At 47.9% G+C, this 13,265-nt stretch overlaps 1 protein-coding gene across 3 annotated transcripts in view; it reads right to left on the reverse strand.

Annotated features, from left to right (window-relative positions):
- Nucleotides 1-12,921, reverse strand: part of KAZN (kazrin, periplakin interacting protein) — a 1,209,168-nt gene extending 1,196,247 nt beyond the window's left edge. For all 3 annotated transcript variants that reach the window (XM_055262432.2, XM_055262431.2, XM_055262434.2), the window contains exon 1: nucleotides 10,634-12,921. In XM_055262432.2, the coding sequence (XP_055118407.1) occupies nucleotides 10,634-10,754 (121 nt within the window). In that variant the 5' untranslated portion in view covers nucleotides 10,755-12,921. The remainder of the gene's footprint in view (nucleotides 1-10,633) is intronic.
- Between the last annotated feature and the right edge of the window lie 344 nt (nucleotides 12,922-13,265).

Below are 13,265 nucleotides of genomic sequence, written 5' to 3' on the forward strand. Positions count from 1 at the left end.
TGATCCCTACAACCCAACTTCTCCAACCTGGGAGTTCTCCGCACAATACTTTCTGCTTAACAGGCCACAGGGTGTTGCCTATAAATGGAAAGGAGGAGGCGTGAGGGGTTCCCTTCCTGAGATACTATTCCTTTTCACCTGTCTTGGAAGTGGCTATTCCTCTGTGCTGATGAAGGTGCATGCTGGCCTCCAGCATCCCAGGGCACCTCCTCGCCCGGCCTTCTGCCTCTCCATCCTCTGCTCCCCTGCCCTAGTCCTTCTTTGGATCCCTCTACCCAGCCTTTCAGACAACTGCTCCATGTTAAGCACTGATGACATTGTAGACCCTGCCTCAGTCTCCAAACAGACCTTTCCACGTTTCCTGACACATTTCTGAGTCTACCATGTCTCTGTGCAGAGTGGTTCATGCCTCTCTAGAGCTCGCATCCCTTCCTGGAGACCTGTTGCTTCTGGTGCTCCTGACAGGGGCTGCGGTCGCCCAGGGACTCAGAGGGACCCACCATATACATTCCTTTTTAGATTCACTTCTCACCATGGAATCAAGGTCAAAACTTCTGTCTTTTCAAGTAGCCAAGAGCACTACCCTCTTAGAGCTGCTCAAAATCTCCTTAAGTCTCTCCCCAGCAGTGGCTGTCTTCCTCCTGCCCATCACTCCTCTAATTCCCTAGACCGGCAGAGATGAAAACATCCGCCTCCCTTTTTCCCTTTACTCCTGTCCCCAAACCAGTTCTTTCTTTAAGTGACCTAACTCGTCTTCACTATATGTAACTGGTAAGGGCTTTGGGGAGATCAAAGAGAAGACTTTAAGTTTCAGGAAGTCCAGCCAAGTGGAATCTAGCGTGGCCACTCAGCCGCCATCATGATATTGTCTTTGTCCTTCGATGGGAGTCCCCCACTGGCTGTCCTTCCCTTTGGCATCTAAGGCTGAGTCTCCCTCCCAGCCACACTGGAACTAGACCCTGTAGATGAAAACAAAAGGTAAATGCCGGCACTAAAGAGGATGCTTGATATAAAGGACTGACAAAAACGCAGTTACTTTTCAGACGAAAGTCCAGACTCCATGTCTGTTTCATCTAGCTCATTCCTTACATCCTTAGAAAGACAGATGTGATCTGAGTTGGTCAAGGAACTAATGTCCAAAAGAAAAATGTGGTCCAAGACCATAAAACCACAAGTGGATTTTTCATCAAGGTCTGAACATCATCGCACAGAGAGATCGGGGGCTGGGAATGCCAGTACATCATTAGTATATAATTTTATATTTTCACAGCATTTTACAGCAAGACTTTTATAATCTTCCCTACTCCAAACATCACATTGTCAGTGTTAAGACTTCGAATAATCCCTGTTGCTTTGGGGTTTCCCACTGACCTGTGTGGAAACCCACCTCATTTGCTTCTTGCCTTGTGGTTCCCCCATCACGGGCTGAGCCTTACTCACCCATGGCCATATCATGGGGACCATCACGGAGGTTTTGTTAAACCTACAGCCATTATATTTCATTCAGGAAGAATGGGGGGGGAAAGCTTGTCTGTTTAAGAGCTTTTCCTCAATTTCTTTACTTACGTATTTCGATTGATACATAATAGTTGTTCATATTTTGAGGGTGCATGTGATATTTCGTTACATTCATATAATGTGTAATGATCAAATCAGGGTAATAGGGAGAATATTCATCATCTCAAACATTCGTCCTTTCTTTATGCCGGGAACATTCACATTCTTCTCCTCTAGCTATTTTGAAATACGCAGTTAACTACAGTCACCCTCCAGAGCTATCAAACACTAGATCATATTCCTTCTACCTGCCTGTATTTTTGCACCCATGCATCAGCCTCTTTCTATTCCCCCTCTTCCCTCTCTTCCTTCCTGCCTCTGGTAGCCGCCAGGGTTTGGGAACACAAGTGATAAAAATCAACTCTTAAAGTTGTTTGGAAGCTGGTTTAGATATCCACATCAGGCCTAATGAAAACAGCCTGTATGAAGTTAAGCTGGTTGACTACACATGTCCAAGAATGAGACTAACTCCAAAGGCTAAGTATATACCCCCCACACCCTGGGAAAGACAAAGCACCTTCACTTCACGGTCCCACTCCTTATGGACTTTTGGTATCGTGGAAACCAGTTTCAAAAGAAGAAACCCTCTGGTCATTTAATCCCAGCACTTTCAGAAGAAAGAACCAAGGGTAAAGTAGGATCGCCAAGTTATTCTCCCACAAATGGTCCATTTTTCTTCTTTCTCAAAAACACTCCCCATTGTCTCACCAAATCCAGAGACATCCCTCTTGCCTTGTGGTGCCACCATCAAGGGCAGAGAGCCAGCTCTGCGGCTGACCACCCCGGGGCTGCCTGGGGCCATGTGTATCAGTGATTCGGCTAAGGCCTTCCCTTTCTGCACTGGATAATCTCGGGTCCAAAACTGAAATGCCTCAGAGCCTTGGGGCTATGTGTTTCTTATCCACATCCCCTGCCAGGCCTTCAGGAACTCATGACCAAGGAAAGGGAGCAAACATCAGTAGCACAAGTAAAGCACCTTTATCACAATCCTAGTGCATACTTCATCGTACAACAAGCTAGGCAAGGATGCGAGAAGCTGACAGCCAGAGAGACACATGTGTTCACACATGGCAGAACTCAGATGCCTGTCAAACAGTGGATATCTCACGCACAAGGGTGAAACAAGAGCAAAAGGTTAAGAGTATCGCTGATGCCGGCAGCAGCTTTTAAGCTGGCATGGGAAACCTGCTAACTAGAACTGAACGCTTAAACCAGAGCTTGTAACCTGGTGGCCCACTGGCAGGACACAGCTGGAGAGTTTGACCTCTGGAATTTTAAAACTTTCATTGGTAATACACACCCACAAATTGGAGGGCTTTATAGGAACATAGCGGCTCCTGGTTTCTCTTGGAAAACATGATCTGGCAACACTAGAAATCCTAATAGAATCTCTGAGAAGTGGCACCCAGCTCACCTGACCTGTCCAGTCCCCTGTTTCAGACCAAATATCCGCTTCTTCCCGTGACTGTCTTTTTAACCTTAAACCGCTTCATCCGGGATCAGATGATCCACATTTTGTTTAAGTAATATTGGAATTTTATTTACTCAGCTGCCTCTTATTAAGGGTGACCATATGATTTAACATGCAAACAAAGACATGCTTGAGAATGAACGTTGATACTGTTAATTATACCAGGAAGAGACACACAAACCCCAGGCAAACTCGGTCCAATGAGGGCCCTTCTTTAAACATCCTTTTGTGATTGGAGGGGAGGGGGGTGGCTGTTTTTATAACCGGTTGGTTCTTGGCCTTGGGAATCAAGGAAAGAAAAAATGTTGAGGTTTTTTTTTTTTTTCAATGATTAGCCAAGGAAAACAAGTAGCACCTTTTTTACTTGTCAGAAAGACATGACCAGAAGGAATGTTTTAATTCCTAGTGTTATTAAACTTCCTCTCATTAAACAAAATACAGCAATTGCACTAATAACAAATAGTAATAGTTATAGCAAATGTTGATCTATTATAGCATTCTGTGTCAGGCACTGTGAGAAACATTTTACACATAGTAACTCATTGTCAGACTCATCACAACCCTATGAAGTAGTAAACTATTATTCTCCTTGTGCAAATGAGAAAAATGTGGCACAGAGAGGTTAAGGTACTCGCCCAAGGTCACACAGCTAGTGAACGGCAGAAGTGGAATTTGAACCCAAGCCATGGAGCTCTGAAGTCCATACTAAAAATCACATGCCCCTGCCTCTGACAAATAGGTCTCTGGAGAAATAAGACTGCTTCCGACGCAGCTATGTGGGAGGCCCGTGCTGCTCACAAGCTGAGACCACTGTGTACGCTGCTTACTCCAAGGCTATGAGGACCCCACTTCACCCCGTTGCTTTTTCCTCAAGAAAAGAAGCAACTTGTAGGAACTTCTTGGGGTCAAGTAGTGGTCCAAGGGGCATCATCGACAGTGAGTGCTTGCACCACCAGCTGATGAGTCCCGATGAGATCACCAGGGGCTGGTAGGGGATACTCTACCTTGGGGCTGAGGGTGGGGGATTGGGCAGGGAGGGGCTGCTGGAGGAGAGGAATGAGAGGCTGACTCCCACCTCTTTGTCCATTGTGCCTCACATATGTCTCTTTCCCATTAAGGCCTGGAGTTCAGAGTACTCAGTCTGATCAGCCCAAGGGACTATGGGAATAAGTTATTTTCCCCACTGACCTGGAATCCAGGTCGAGGCAAAGTTGAGGACTATCAGGAAGAATTAGTCTTGAGAAAGAGAATGAACATAACCGCAATTTTGCTTTGCCAGATTCCACTAACACCATTTCATCATGCTAACGGCTACTCATAAGGATGACAGCCAATCAGTAAAATGATTAATGATGTGGTCTAAAACAGATGCATCAATATCTTACTGATGAAAGCTGCTACATTGTCTGCACCATATGAGGCATAGAGGGTCCAAAGACAACCAAGATAGGCCAGCACACTTTGGGAGGCCGAGGCAGGCAGATCACCTGAGGTCAGGAGTTCGAGATCAGCCTGACCAACATGGTGAAACCCCATCTCTACTAAAAATACAAAAATCAGCTGGGCGTGGTGGCGCATGCCTATAATCCCAGCTACTCAGGAGGCTGAGGCACAAGAATCACTTGAATCCAGGAGGTAGAGTTTGCAGTGGGCCGAGATCGCACCATTGCACTCCAGCCTGGGCAACAAGAGTGAAATTCCAACTCAAAAAAAAAAAAAGGACAACCAAGATAATAGTTGTCAACCTCAGGAAGCTTAGAGTCTAACACAGAAGACATCAATGAACAGAAATCACAACCCAACATAACATGTTATGAGGAGTGACTGTCACCCCAGTGTTAACAGATTCCACATTCATTCAACAAGTAGTCATTTGCTGGCACAGATGTTCAGCAACATTTCTGGAGATTAATTTCTGGAGAAGAGTCTGGAAGGAAGAACAGGAATAAATAGGAACTTCAGATCCAGATGGCTTGATTTGAATCCTGGCCCAACTACTAACTAGTTAAGAGAAATATTTCTCTTTACGGGCCTCGAGTTTCCTCATCTATAAAATGGGGATGATTTCACTTGCCTTCTGTAGATGCAACAAGGTGAAACAAGGTAATATGTAAAGCATTTAGCACAATAACCATCCCAGAATAAGTACCCAATAAGCGCCACCTATGGTTGTGCCCAATTGCCAGCAGTTTGCCATGGCGAACCTTTTTCTGGAATGTCAGAACACACTGTTTCCACTGGAGAAACAGCCAGGCAAGAAACAGGTCCTACGAGGAAACCTTAAAGCTGTGCTTCCATTCCCATGGACGGAATGACAGGAAGTGTGCGCTTGCTTCTTTGCTCATCTTTATCTGTTTAACTTTTGCAAAAGTCCTCAATGTGCACAGCTCACCACAGATGCCATAAATGTTAGTTCCCTTGCCCTCTTAGTTATCAATTTGGCAAGTGGCTTCCAAATGTAGATAGGCTTCATATTCAGAAGGACCCCTATATCGTTTAAAAGGCAGGGAAAGGGGTTCAGCTGGCAGCCTTCAGAAGGAGCATGATAATAAAGTCAAAAGCTGCCCATACCACAGCTCCAGGTACCAGTCTGACAGATGAGAGAGACAGACAGGCATGGCTTGCACATGTCGGAGTTTCTGCATGGTGTGGTGCAGGGGACCAATTCCTCACTAATCATGCAAACGAGGAGCCTTGCCGGTAGCATCAGAGCTGCAGCCCAGGAACAGTGCCAAGCAGCAGCAGTCCAGGTGCTGAAGTCCTGTCACCTTCCTGTCCTCATCTCCCTTCCACCCTCCTCAAGCTGGGCCTGGATCCATGCAGCATCAGCAGGACATATTAGATAAAATGACTTTAGTTGTTCGGGTCAAGCAAGGTAACTGCAGAAATGCTTTCTGCCCACATGAAATGGGTTGGAAATCAACTTCCATAACACAGGGGCAACCTAGCAAGTCAGAACTTGGCACAATAGAAGAAGTCCCCACCAGCTATGGTCTGCAAGCTGGGGGTCACCCGACCAATAGACTGCCAGGCCAGGGGATGGGGCAACAGCCCTCTGCAGAGACGCAGCCAAATGCCAGGTCAGGGGATAGAGGGTGTCCAGCTAAACATTTTGGGAGCCCAGGAGAATATGGACAAGGGGACTTGTCCAGCTGCACTGAGGCCACTAGCATACCAGCTCAAGTCTGTACTGCCTATCCCCTCGGAGGTCCCCCCAACATCCTCAGATGTTGGACACAGCTGAACCCCTGTATGTTTCTGAATATTACGATATCAGCAGATACCCTGCCTGGGGGTGTGGCCTTAAACTCCCACCTGAAGGAGGTCAGGCAGCAAGAATGGACAGTGGCAGCCTCCATTGGTCATGCCTGCCTGGCCAGACCAACTTCTTACCTACCATTTTAGGCTATAGCAGGGGCAAAGGCAAGCAAAAGAAATTTGGGTGGGGGGTTAGAAATAGAAGAGGATGAACTTCCTCACAGGACTATTAAGTGGGATGAAGGACCTGGAGAGGGAGAAAGGTGGGCAACAGCCTCAAAGCCACCCCAAGATCCAAAATGCTGCTCTCTCCTCCAAATCCTTGAGCGAGACAAGACACATTTTTTAAAACCCTTTGCAGAAACTGTGGAATTGCCTTTTTTGAGCACAGCCTTTAGGTTTGGGCTGCCTGAAGTTTAAATCCCAACTCTGCCAACGTGGAAATCTCGCCGGTTAACTAGGGAATGCTCCATCCACCCTGCAGGGTGGCACAAAAATGAGGCAGATGTGAGCTTGTCTAGCACAGGTGCTACAGATTTGGGCACATGCTGAGAACCCTGTTCTTGCTAGGACTTTCAGATCTATTCTAAAAGCTTCCTGAAGCAACCCCTACATACATGTATGAGCCTGAGAGTGTGGCCTTGTGTGTGGATGGTGGAAGAGAACATGAGAAAACCACAGCACCATGTGGCATCAAGGGTACCAGCAAATAAGCATCGTTCAGAGCCACACTCTCAGGCTTGATGCCTTTCACATTGTGCCACACAAATTCTGTCTAACCCCATTCTGTGCTTCCTATGCTGGTCTAGGGGAGGGGTCAGCAAAGTTTTTGTTTTTTTCTGCAAAGAGCCAGATAATTAAGTATTATTGGCTTTATGGTTCACATGGTTTCACTCACGACTACTTGACTCTGCCACTGTAGCACAAAAGCAGCCACAGACAAAATGTACATAAATGGGCATGGCTGTGTGCCAATAAAACTTTATTTACAAAAGCAAGTAGTGGGCCAGATTTGGCCCCAGGAGTGTAGTTTGCCAACCTTTGGTTTGAAGCTCACACAGCCAGCAACAGCCAAACTGGGACTAAATGAGAAAGAACCACATGCTCTTCCCATGGCCCCACCAGACCTCCATGCTGCCACTACTGCTAATTGGATCAAAGCTTTTATTGGTCTCATCCATGCCCAATTTTGCCCTGCCTCCAAGAAACCTATCTCTGCTGCCCCACTAAATCCTAGGTGCCCTTTAGTGCTCAACCCCCTCCCATCCCCAACTCTTTAAGCATCCTTACTGCTCCATTCCTGGAAATCAACTTTTTCCCCTAAGACACGAGATACTTACAGATATAAAAGATTAGCCCCAGTTGTCACCAGGGACTATGCAATTTAGAGGTTAAAGGCACGGGCCTGAGCATCAGACCAAGACTTTCCTTCCCAAATCATGTGAAGGTGGGCAGGCAGGCAACCCCTGTGTATTGCCTTTGCCTGTGGAAATTGGCTAGGGTTTTAAAAAATTACGGGAGCCTGGCATGTTTGCTCACTCCTGTAATCCCAGCATTTGGGGAGGCTGAGACAGAAGGATCTCTTGCGCCCAGGAGTTCAAGACCAGCCTGGGCAACATAACAAGACTTCATCTCTACAAAAAAAAATTTTTTTAATTAACTGGGAATGGTGGTACATGCCTGTGGTCCCAGCTATTGAGAGACTGAGATAGGAGGATCGCTTGAGCCTAGGAGGTCAAGGCTGCAGTGAGCTATGATCATGCCACTGCACTACAGCCTGGCTCACCATTTGCTTTTGCAAATAAAGTTCTATTGGCACACAGCCATGCCCATTCATATACACTTTGTCTGTGGCTGCTTTTGTGCTACAATGGTAGAGCCAAGTAGTCATAAGCGAAAATATGTGGACTATAAAGCCAACAATATTTATTATCTGGCTCTTCGCAGAAGAAATAAAACCTTTGTCAACCCCTGCCCTAGACCAGCATAGGTAGCAGGAGGCAGAGGCGGGAAGACCACTTGAGCCTAGAGGTTGAGGTTGCAGTGAGCTATGATCATGCCACTGCACTGTAGCCTGGGTGACAAAGCAAGACCGTGTCTCAAAAAATTAAAAAAATTATAAAAATTACAGGAGATAGTTTATGTAAAACATATAAGAAGGGTTGTTCAGGAAATGGTATCATTGAAAAGTCACATTTTGTGTAATTCTCTTTTCCGCAATATGCTTTATGTTTACACCAGCGAGACCATCATCTCCAGTATGAGCCGTAACTTACTCTCCAGATCCTGTGGTCCCTGGCACTGTGCACAGTACATAGTAGGTACTCAGTGAGTACATGGGATCTGTAGCTACCTCTCACTTGGGAACATATGTGATTAACCCAGCTGTAAACCCCTAGAGTCTGCGAATCATTTTCACACACATTTAAGATCTCATTTGGGATACTCGCTGGACTGTAAATGGCTGGCTGGAGATGTATCAGTGTTGGTCTCAATCCCTTTCGCGTCCTAATTGAGTGAGCTCTTTTGACTTAAGGTTAATGATTCCTGTTTGCATTTCTTCAGGGAGAGTGTTCTCCCTGGACACTGCTGGTCATTATTATTCCATATTGCATTGCTCTCTTGACATAAAGGATGTTTTTTTAAAAAAAGAGGCAGAGGATTTCACAGCCTGATTTAGGCCTGGGTGCTTGTAAAAGAAAGTGAATGAAGCCGCAGGGGAGGTACTTTAGAAATCTGATGTGCCTTCCCACAGGCGCCTCAGAGAAGTGGAAAGGCAAGGCGAGGGAACCTCGGTCCAGGAAAGCTTCCGAGCCCTCCTACCTAATCCATTCCAGATAAAATATTCCACAGATGTATGGAGTGGGAGATTTTCAACCTCCTGGACAAACCAAAATCAAGTTAGGAGTGCAGTGGGTGGTAAAGTGTATGTGTTCAATGCTTCCATCGTCTACTACCAAAGGCAGCTATGCCCCTCCCTGCAAACAGAGACGCCTTGACTGACCCATAGAAGGATGTTTTCACATATTAACTTAATTAATCTTTGCAATGACCTTATGGAGTGCCTAGTAGCTCCATTTTACAAAAGAGGAAACTGAGGCACAGAGAGGCTAAGTAACTTGTCTGAGATCACACAGTTTTTAATAAGTGAAACTGGGACCCTAACCCAGGCAGTCAGCTCCAGAGCCCTCACTCACCCACTCCACAAGCTGCCTCTCTGTGCAGACACATCCAGTTTTAGAAACCAGCTCTAGTGTGTCTTCTCCACCAAGCTGTGCTCCTCTGAGCTCACAGAATCTCAGGTCTGGGTGGACCCAGCAGCCCTGCATCCAGTTCTCTTGTTTTGCAGCAGTGGATGGATACCCCAGGAAGGGGGTGCGGTCTGCAATTTCCAAGGTCATGCAACTACCCAGTGAAAGCATCAACACTGACTCAGGCCCCCAGACTCCTAATACAGTGCTCGTCTCACCATCTTCCTGAGACTCACGGCCAAAATGCACAATTAACCCTATAACACCCAGGAAAACATTGGAGGAACGTGTGGTTGTTTTCCCAGTGGGAATTAACGCCAAAAAAGTCGAGAAACAGGCATCCTATTTCGTACGTGACTCCAATCCAATCATAAGCATGTCTCAAGCACCACTTGTGAGTTTGTGCATGGTGACTATTTGCACCAAGCCAAGCCATCCATCCTCACCGTTTTTTTTTTTTATGTGACCACATGTGCATCCTAGCAAGATGGCTAGCATGGGTTATAAGGCCCGCAGCTCATGCCAATCTTTCCGTTCTGTATAAAACGTGAGCCATTTGGAAGACAAATTCATGAGCACAGACTAATGAGGAATCCCCACAACCGAGTCAAAGCCTGGGAGAGGCTGCTCAGAGCAGGCACTTAGAAGCATGGAAGTTACTCCAGCAGTGGCTGGTGGGGCATAGATTAAACATAACTCTTAGGAGCAGAGAGAGGCAAGCTGACAAAGGCAACCAGGCTACAACTGGCACCTGCCCTCAAAAGATGGCCACAGCATGGCATCATCAGATCTATCCTGACGCACCCTCCTTCACCCCCCAGCTAGCCACAGAGAAAATCGATGACGAAGGACAAACAAGGCCCCTCACTCATTGCAAAAGTACCACGTTGTCTCATGGCAAGTCCTAAAAACTTTATCTTTTACAGTGATAAATGTCAGGCAAATACGTCACTAGCTAGTTAAGTCTTAATCCCAAATTACATCAAGAAAGAGATGAGGCAGACAGACAGACACAAACAGACCTCTGTTTTTGGGGACCCGGGATAACGCTCCACTTCCCATTTTCTGGGCACATCACACACGACACAATTCCTACCTGCTTGCATAAGTTGGCACTGCTGACCAAAGACATGGGAGAAGGTGACGGGGCCTGTGGCAGAACTGGATGTCGCCAGCGTGGATTCCATGGCTCTTTTGGGGTCTTTGGTGTTGGTCATGTGGCAGAGTCCAGACCCTCGGAGTGTTAGAGCAAAAGATGCCGTCTCTGGCCCAGGAACTGCAGATCTGAGGCTACTTGTCACTTCCAAGAAAATGTCCCCGCCCCCAAAGTTTATAGTGTTTCTTCCTTTCGCCACCCTTTCCTTGCAGTTTTTCTCAAACACCAGTGAAGTAAGAAATGAAACCCTATAAGCCTTGGCAAATCTTGCACAGCAGCAGTTCCACGCAAAAGAAAAATCCAAGTTTCCCCCTAACCAGGAGTCCTTGCTTCTTGGCCCGGAAGGGTGGCTGGAACTTGCCCCCCCGCCCGGGGCTGCTTTCTCCTGGGGTCACCTGGAAGGGGCAGGGTCCCCCGGTAGCAGCTCAGCCCCGGCTGCGTTCCAGCACCAGCTGCCGGCAAAGCGCCGCCCAGGCCCCGCGGCGTCTCGGTCCAGGGAGGCGGGCAGGGCGCGAGGCTGCCCCAGGGACTCCGAGGAGCTGGCCTTGCTGGCGGCGCCCTGCAGCGCCGACCCTGGGCTCCCGTGTCCCCGCGCGAGCGCCGCGGTCCCAGGTCCTGCACGTGCCGGGCGTCCGGCTGCTGCCAAAGGGAGAGCGCTGGAGGCGCGCGGCGCGGGCGCGGTGCAGCTCCGGACCCGCAGGCGTCCCTGGCTCATCCTCCACTCCGGACGCCTAGGCCTTGCCGCTTCCCACTCTTCGCGGGGCAGCAGGGAGGGACTGAGACCTGCTGCGGCGGCCCCCAACCCGCGCCGCCACCCCGGTGCGGTGATGCAAAGGGGGCAGCTCCTGGGAGATATTCTGGATGCGGAGGGAAGTGCTAACTCAGCCCAGCAGGCTCCAGGGCTGCTGTAACCTCTTCCTGCCCACAGCCAAGGAAGTGCCAGGCACGGGAGACCCGACGCCTGCGATAAAATCCAGAGACCAAGAAGAGAAAAGGGGAAAATGCCACACATCCCCTAGGGCGCTCCGATGATACAGAGATCTGAGTGCTTCATCTTCACCGACCCAGCCCTGCTGTGTATGAAGAAGGATCTGTTCCCTGCTCCAAACCAAAAGGGGCCGCTTCTCTGGAAAAGGAGGAGGGGGGTACTTTTTGCGTGATTCCAACAGCTATTTCTGCCAGTGCTGGGTTTATTTTGCTATTCCACCTGCTAATCATGAAGATGCTAACTCCAGAGAGGCTGCATCATCTCGGGCCAGCATTTGGGGTACTTTGAGGATTCCGCTGCGACATTGGCTCTGGCAATCACCTTGCTAGGCAGCAACGCACATGCAGGGAGAGAAAGGCTGTGCCACAATCAGCTCAGCTGCAGCCGTCAAAGCACCCGTGTCTGTTTCCCTCCCAAGAACTTTGATTTAGAAAAGCCATTTGTCTCTTCCGTATTTAAGCAACAGAAGATAAACTCACAACTGATCTAGGGGCCAGAAAGACTCTCAAACAGGGCCTTTTTCCATTACAGCCCTTGGCCAGCAAACACGTACAGCTTAGTGATGTTTTGAGGGTTCCTTGGGGTGGGTAAGACAAGGCAGAGGAGCCTTGAAGTAGTTCCAAGAGTTCAAGGAAGTCTGACTTTGTGTTAATGCTTCCAGGTAGTTTAAGTGATTGAGCATCCCTTTTCTTGTCACGCAAGAGGCTCTTCTCTGCGTCATGAAACTGTAGGACACCAGGGACAATTTCTCTCTGGCAAACTGGGTCTAAGTTGGTCAAGAGCTAGGGTTAGAAGACCAGATCTCTTGATATCTGCAGAAACCCCACTCAGGAAGGGAAATAGATTGGTTTCTCAGGTCTGAGTGGAAATGGAAGTTATAATGCCTCCCAACAATGGCCTATTAGCTGCTGTTAAAAAATCCAAGGTGAAACTTTATATAGTAGTTCAACCTGCAGATGTCTTCTGTTTGGCAATCTGTTTTCCTCCATTCTCTGTATACCCAGTCCATTGCTTCTCACTGCTAAATGGTGTCTCATATATTAAATGTACAATTTTAGTCTATCTGCTCCCTTAGCACCCGGCAACTGACTTGCTTCCGAAGCTCTCCTCCTGTAAACAGCACAGCGCTGGGAGCAGTGGTTCACACCTGTAATCTCAGCACTTTGGGAGGCTGAGGCAGGCGGATAACCTGAGGTTAGGAGTTCGAGACCAGCCTGGCCAACATGGTGAAATGCCGTCTCTGCTAAAAATAAAATAAAATAAAAAATTAGCCGAGTGTGGTGGTGGGTGCCTGTAATCCCAGCTGCTCGGGAGGCTGAGGCAGGAGAATCGCTTGAACCTGGGAGGTGGAGGCTGCAGTGAGCCAAGATCTCGCCACTGCACTCCAGCCTGGGTGACAGAGCGAGACTCCGTCTCAAAAAAAAAAAAACAAAAACAAAACAAAAGAAAAAAAGCAGCACGGTGATGATGCCATCAAGCATTAAGGTCATCAAGCAATATATTGTCCAAATCAGGACACTCTGAAAGTAAGTGGAGGTGCCACTGATAATTATACCGGGATACACAGCATAAACCAGGAGGGAT

The sequence above is a fragment of the Symphalangus syndactylus genome, chromosome 22, assembly GCF_028878055.3.
Source record: "Symphalangus syndactylus isolate Jambi chromosome 22, NHGRI_mSymSyn1-v2.1_pri, whole genome shotgun sequence".
NCBI classification, from domain to species: Eukaryota; Metazoa; Chordata; class Mammalia; order Primates; family Hylobatidae; genus Symphalangus; species Symphalangus syndactylus.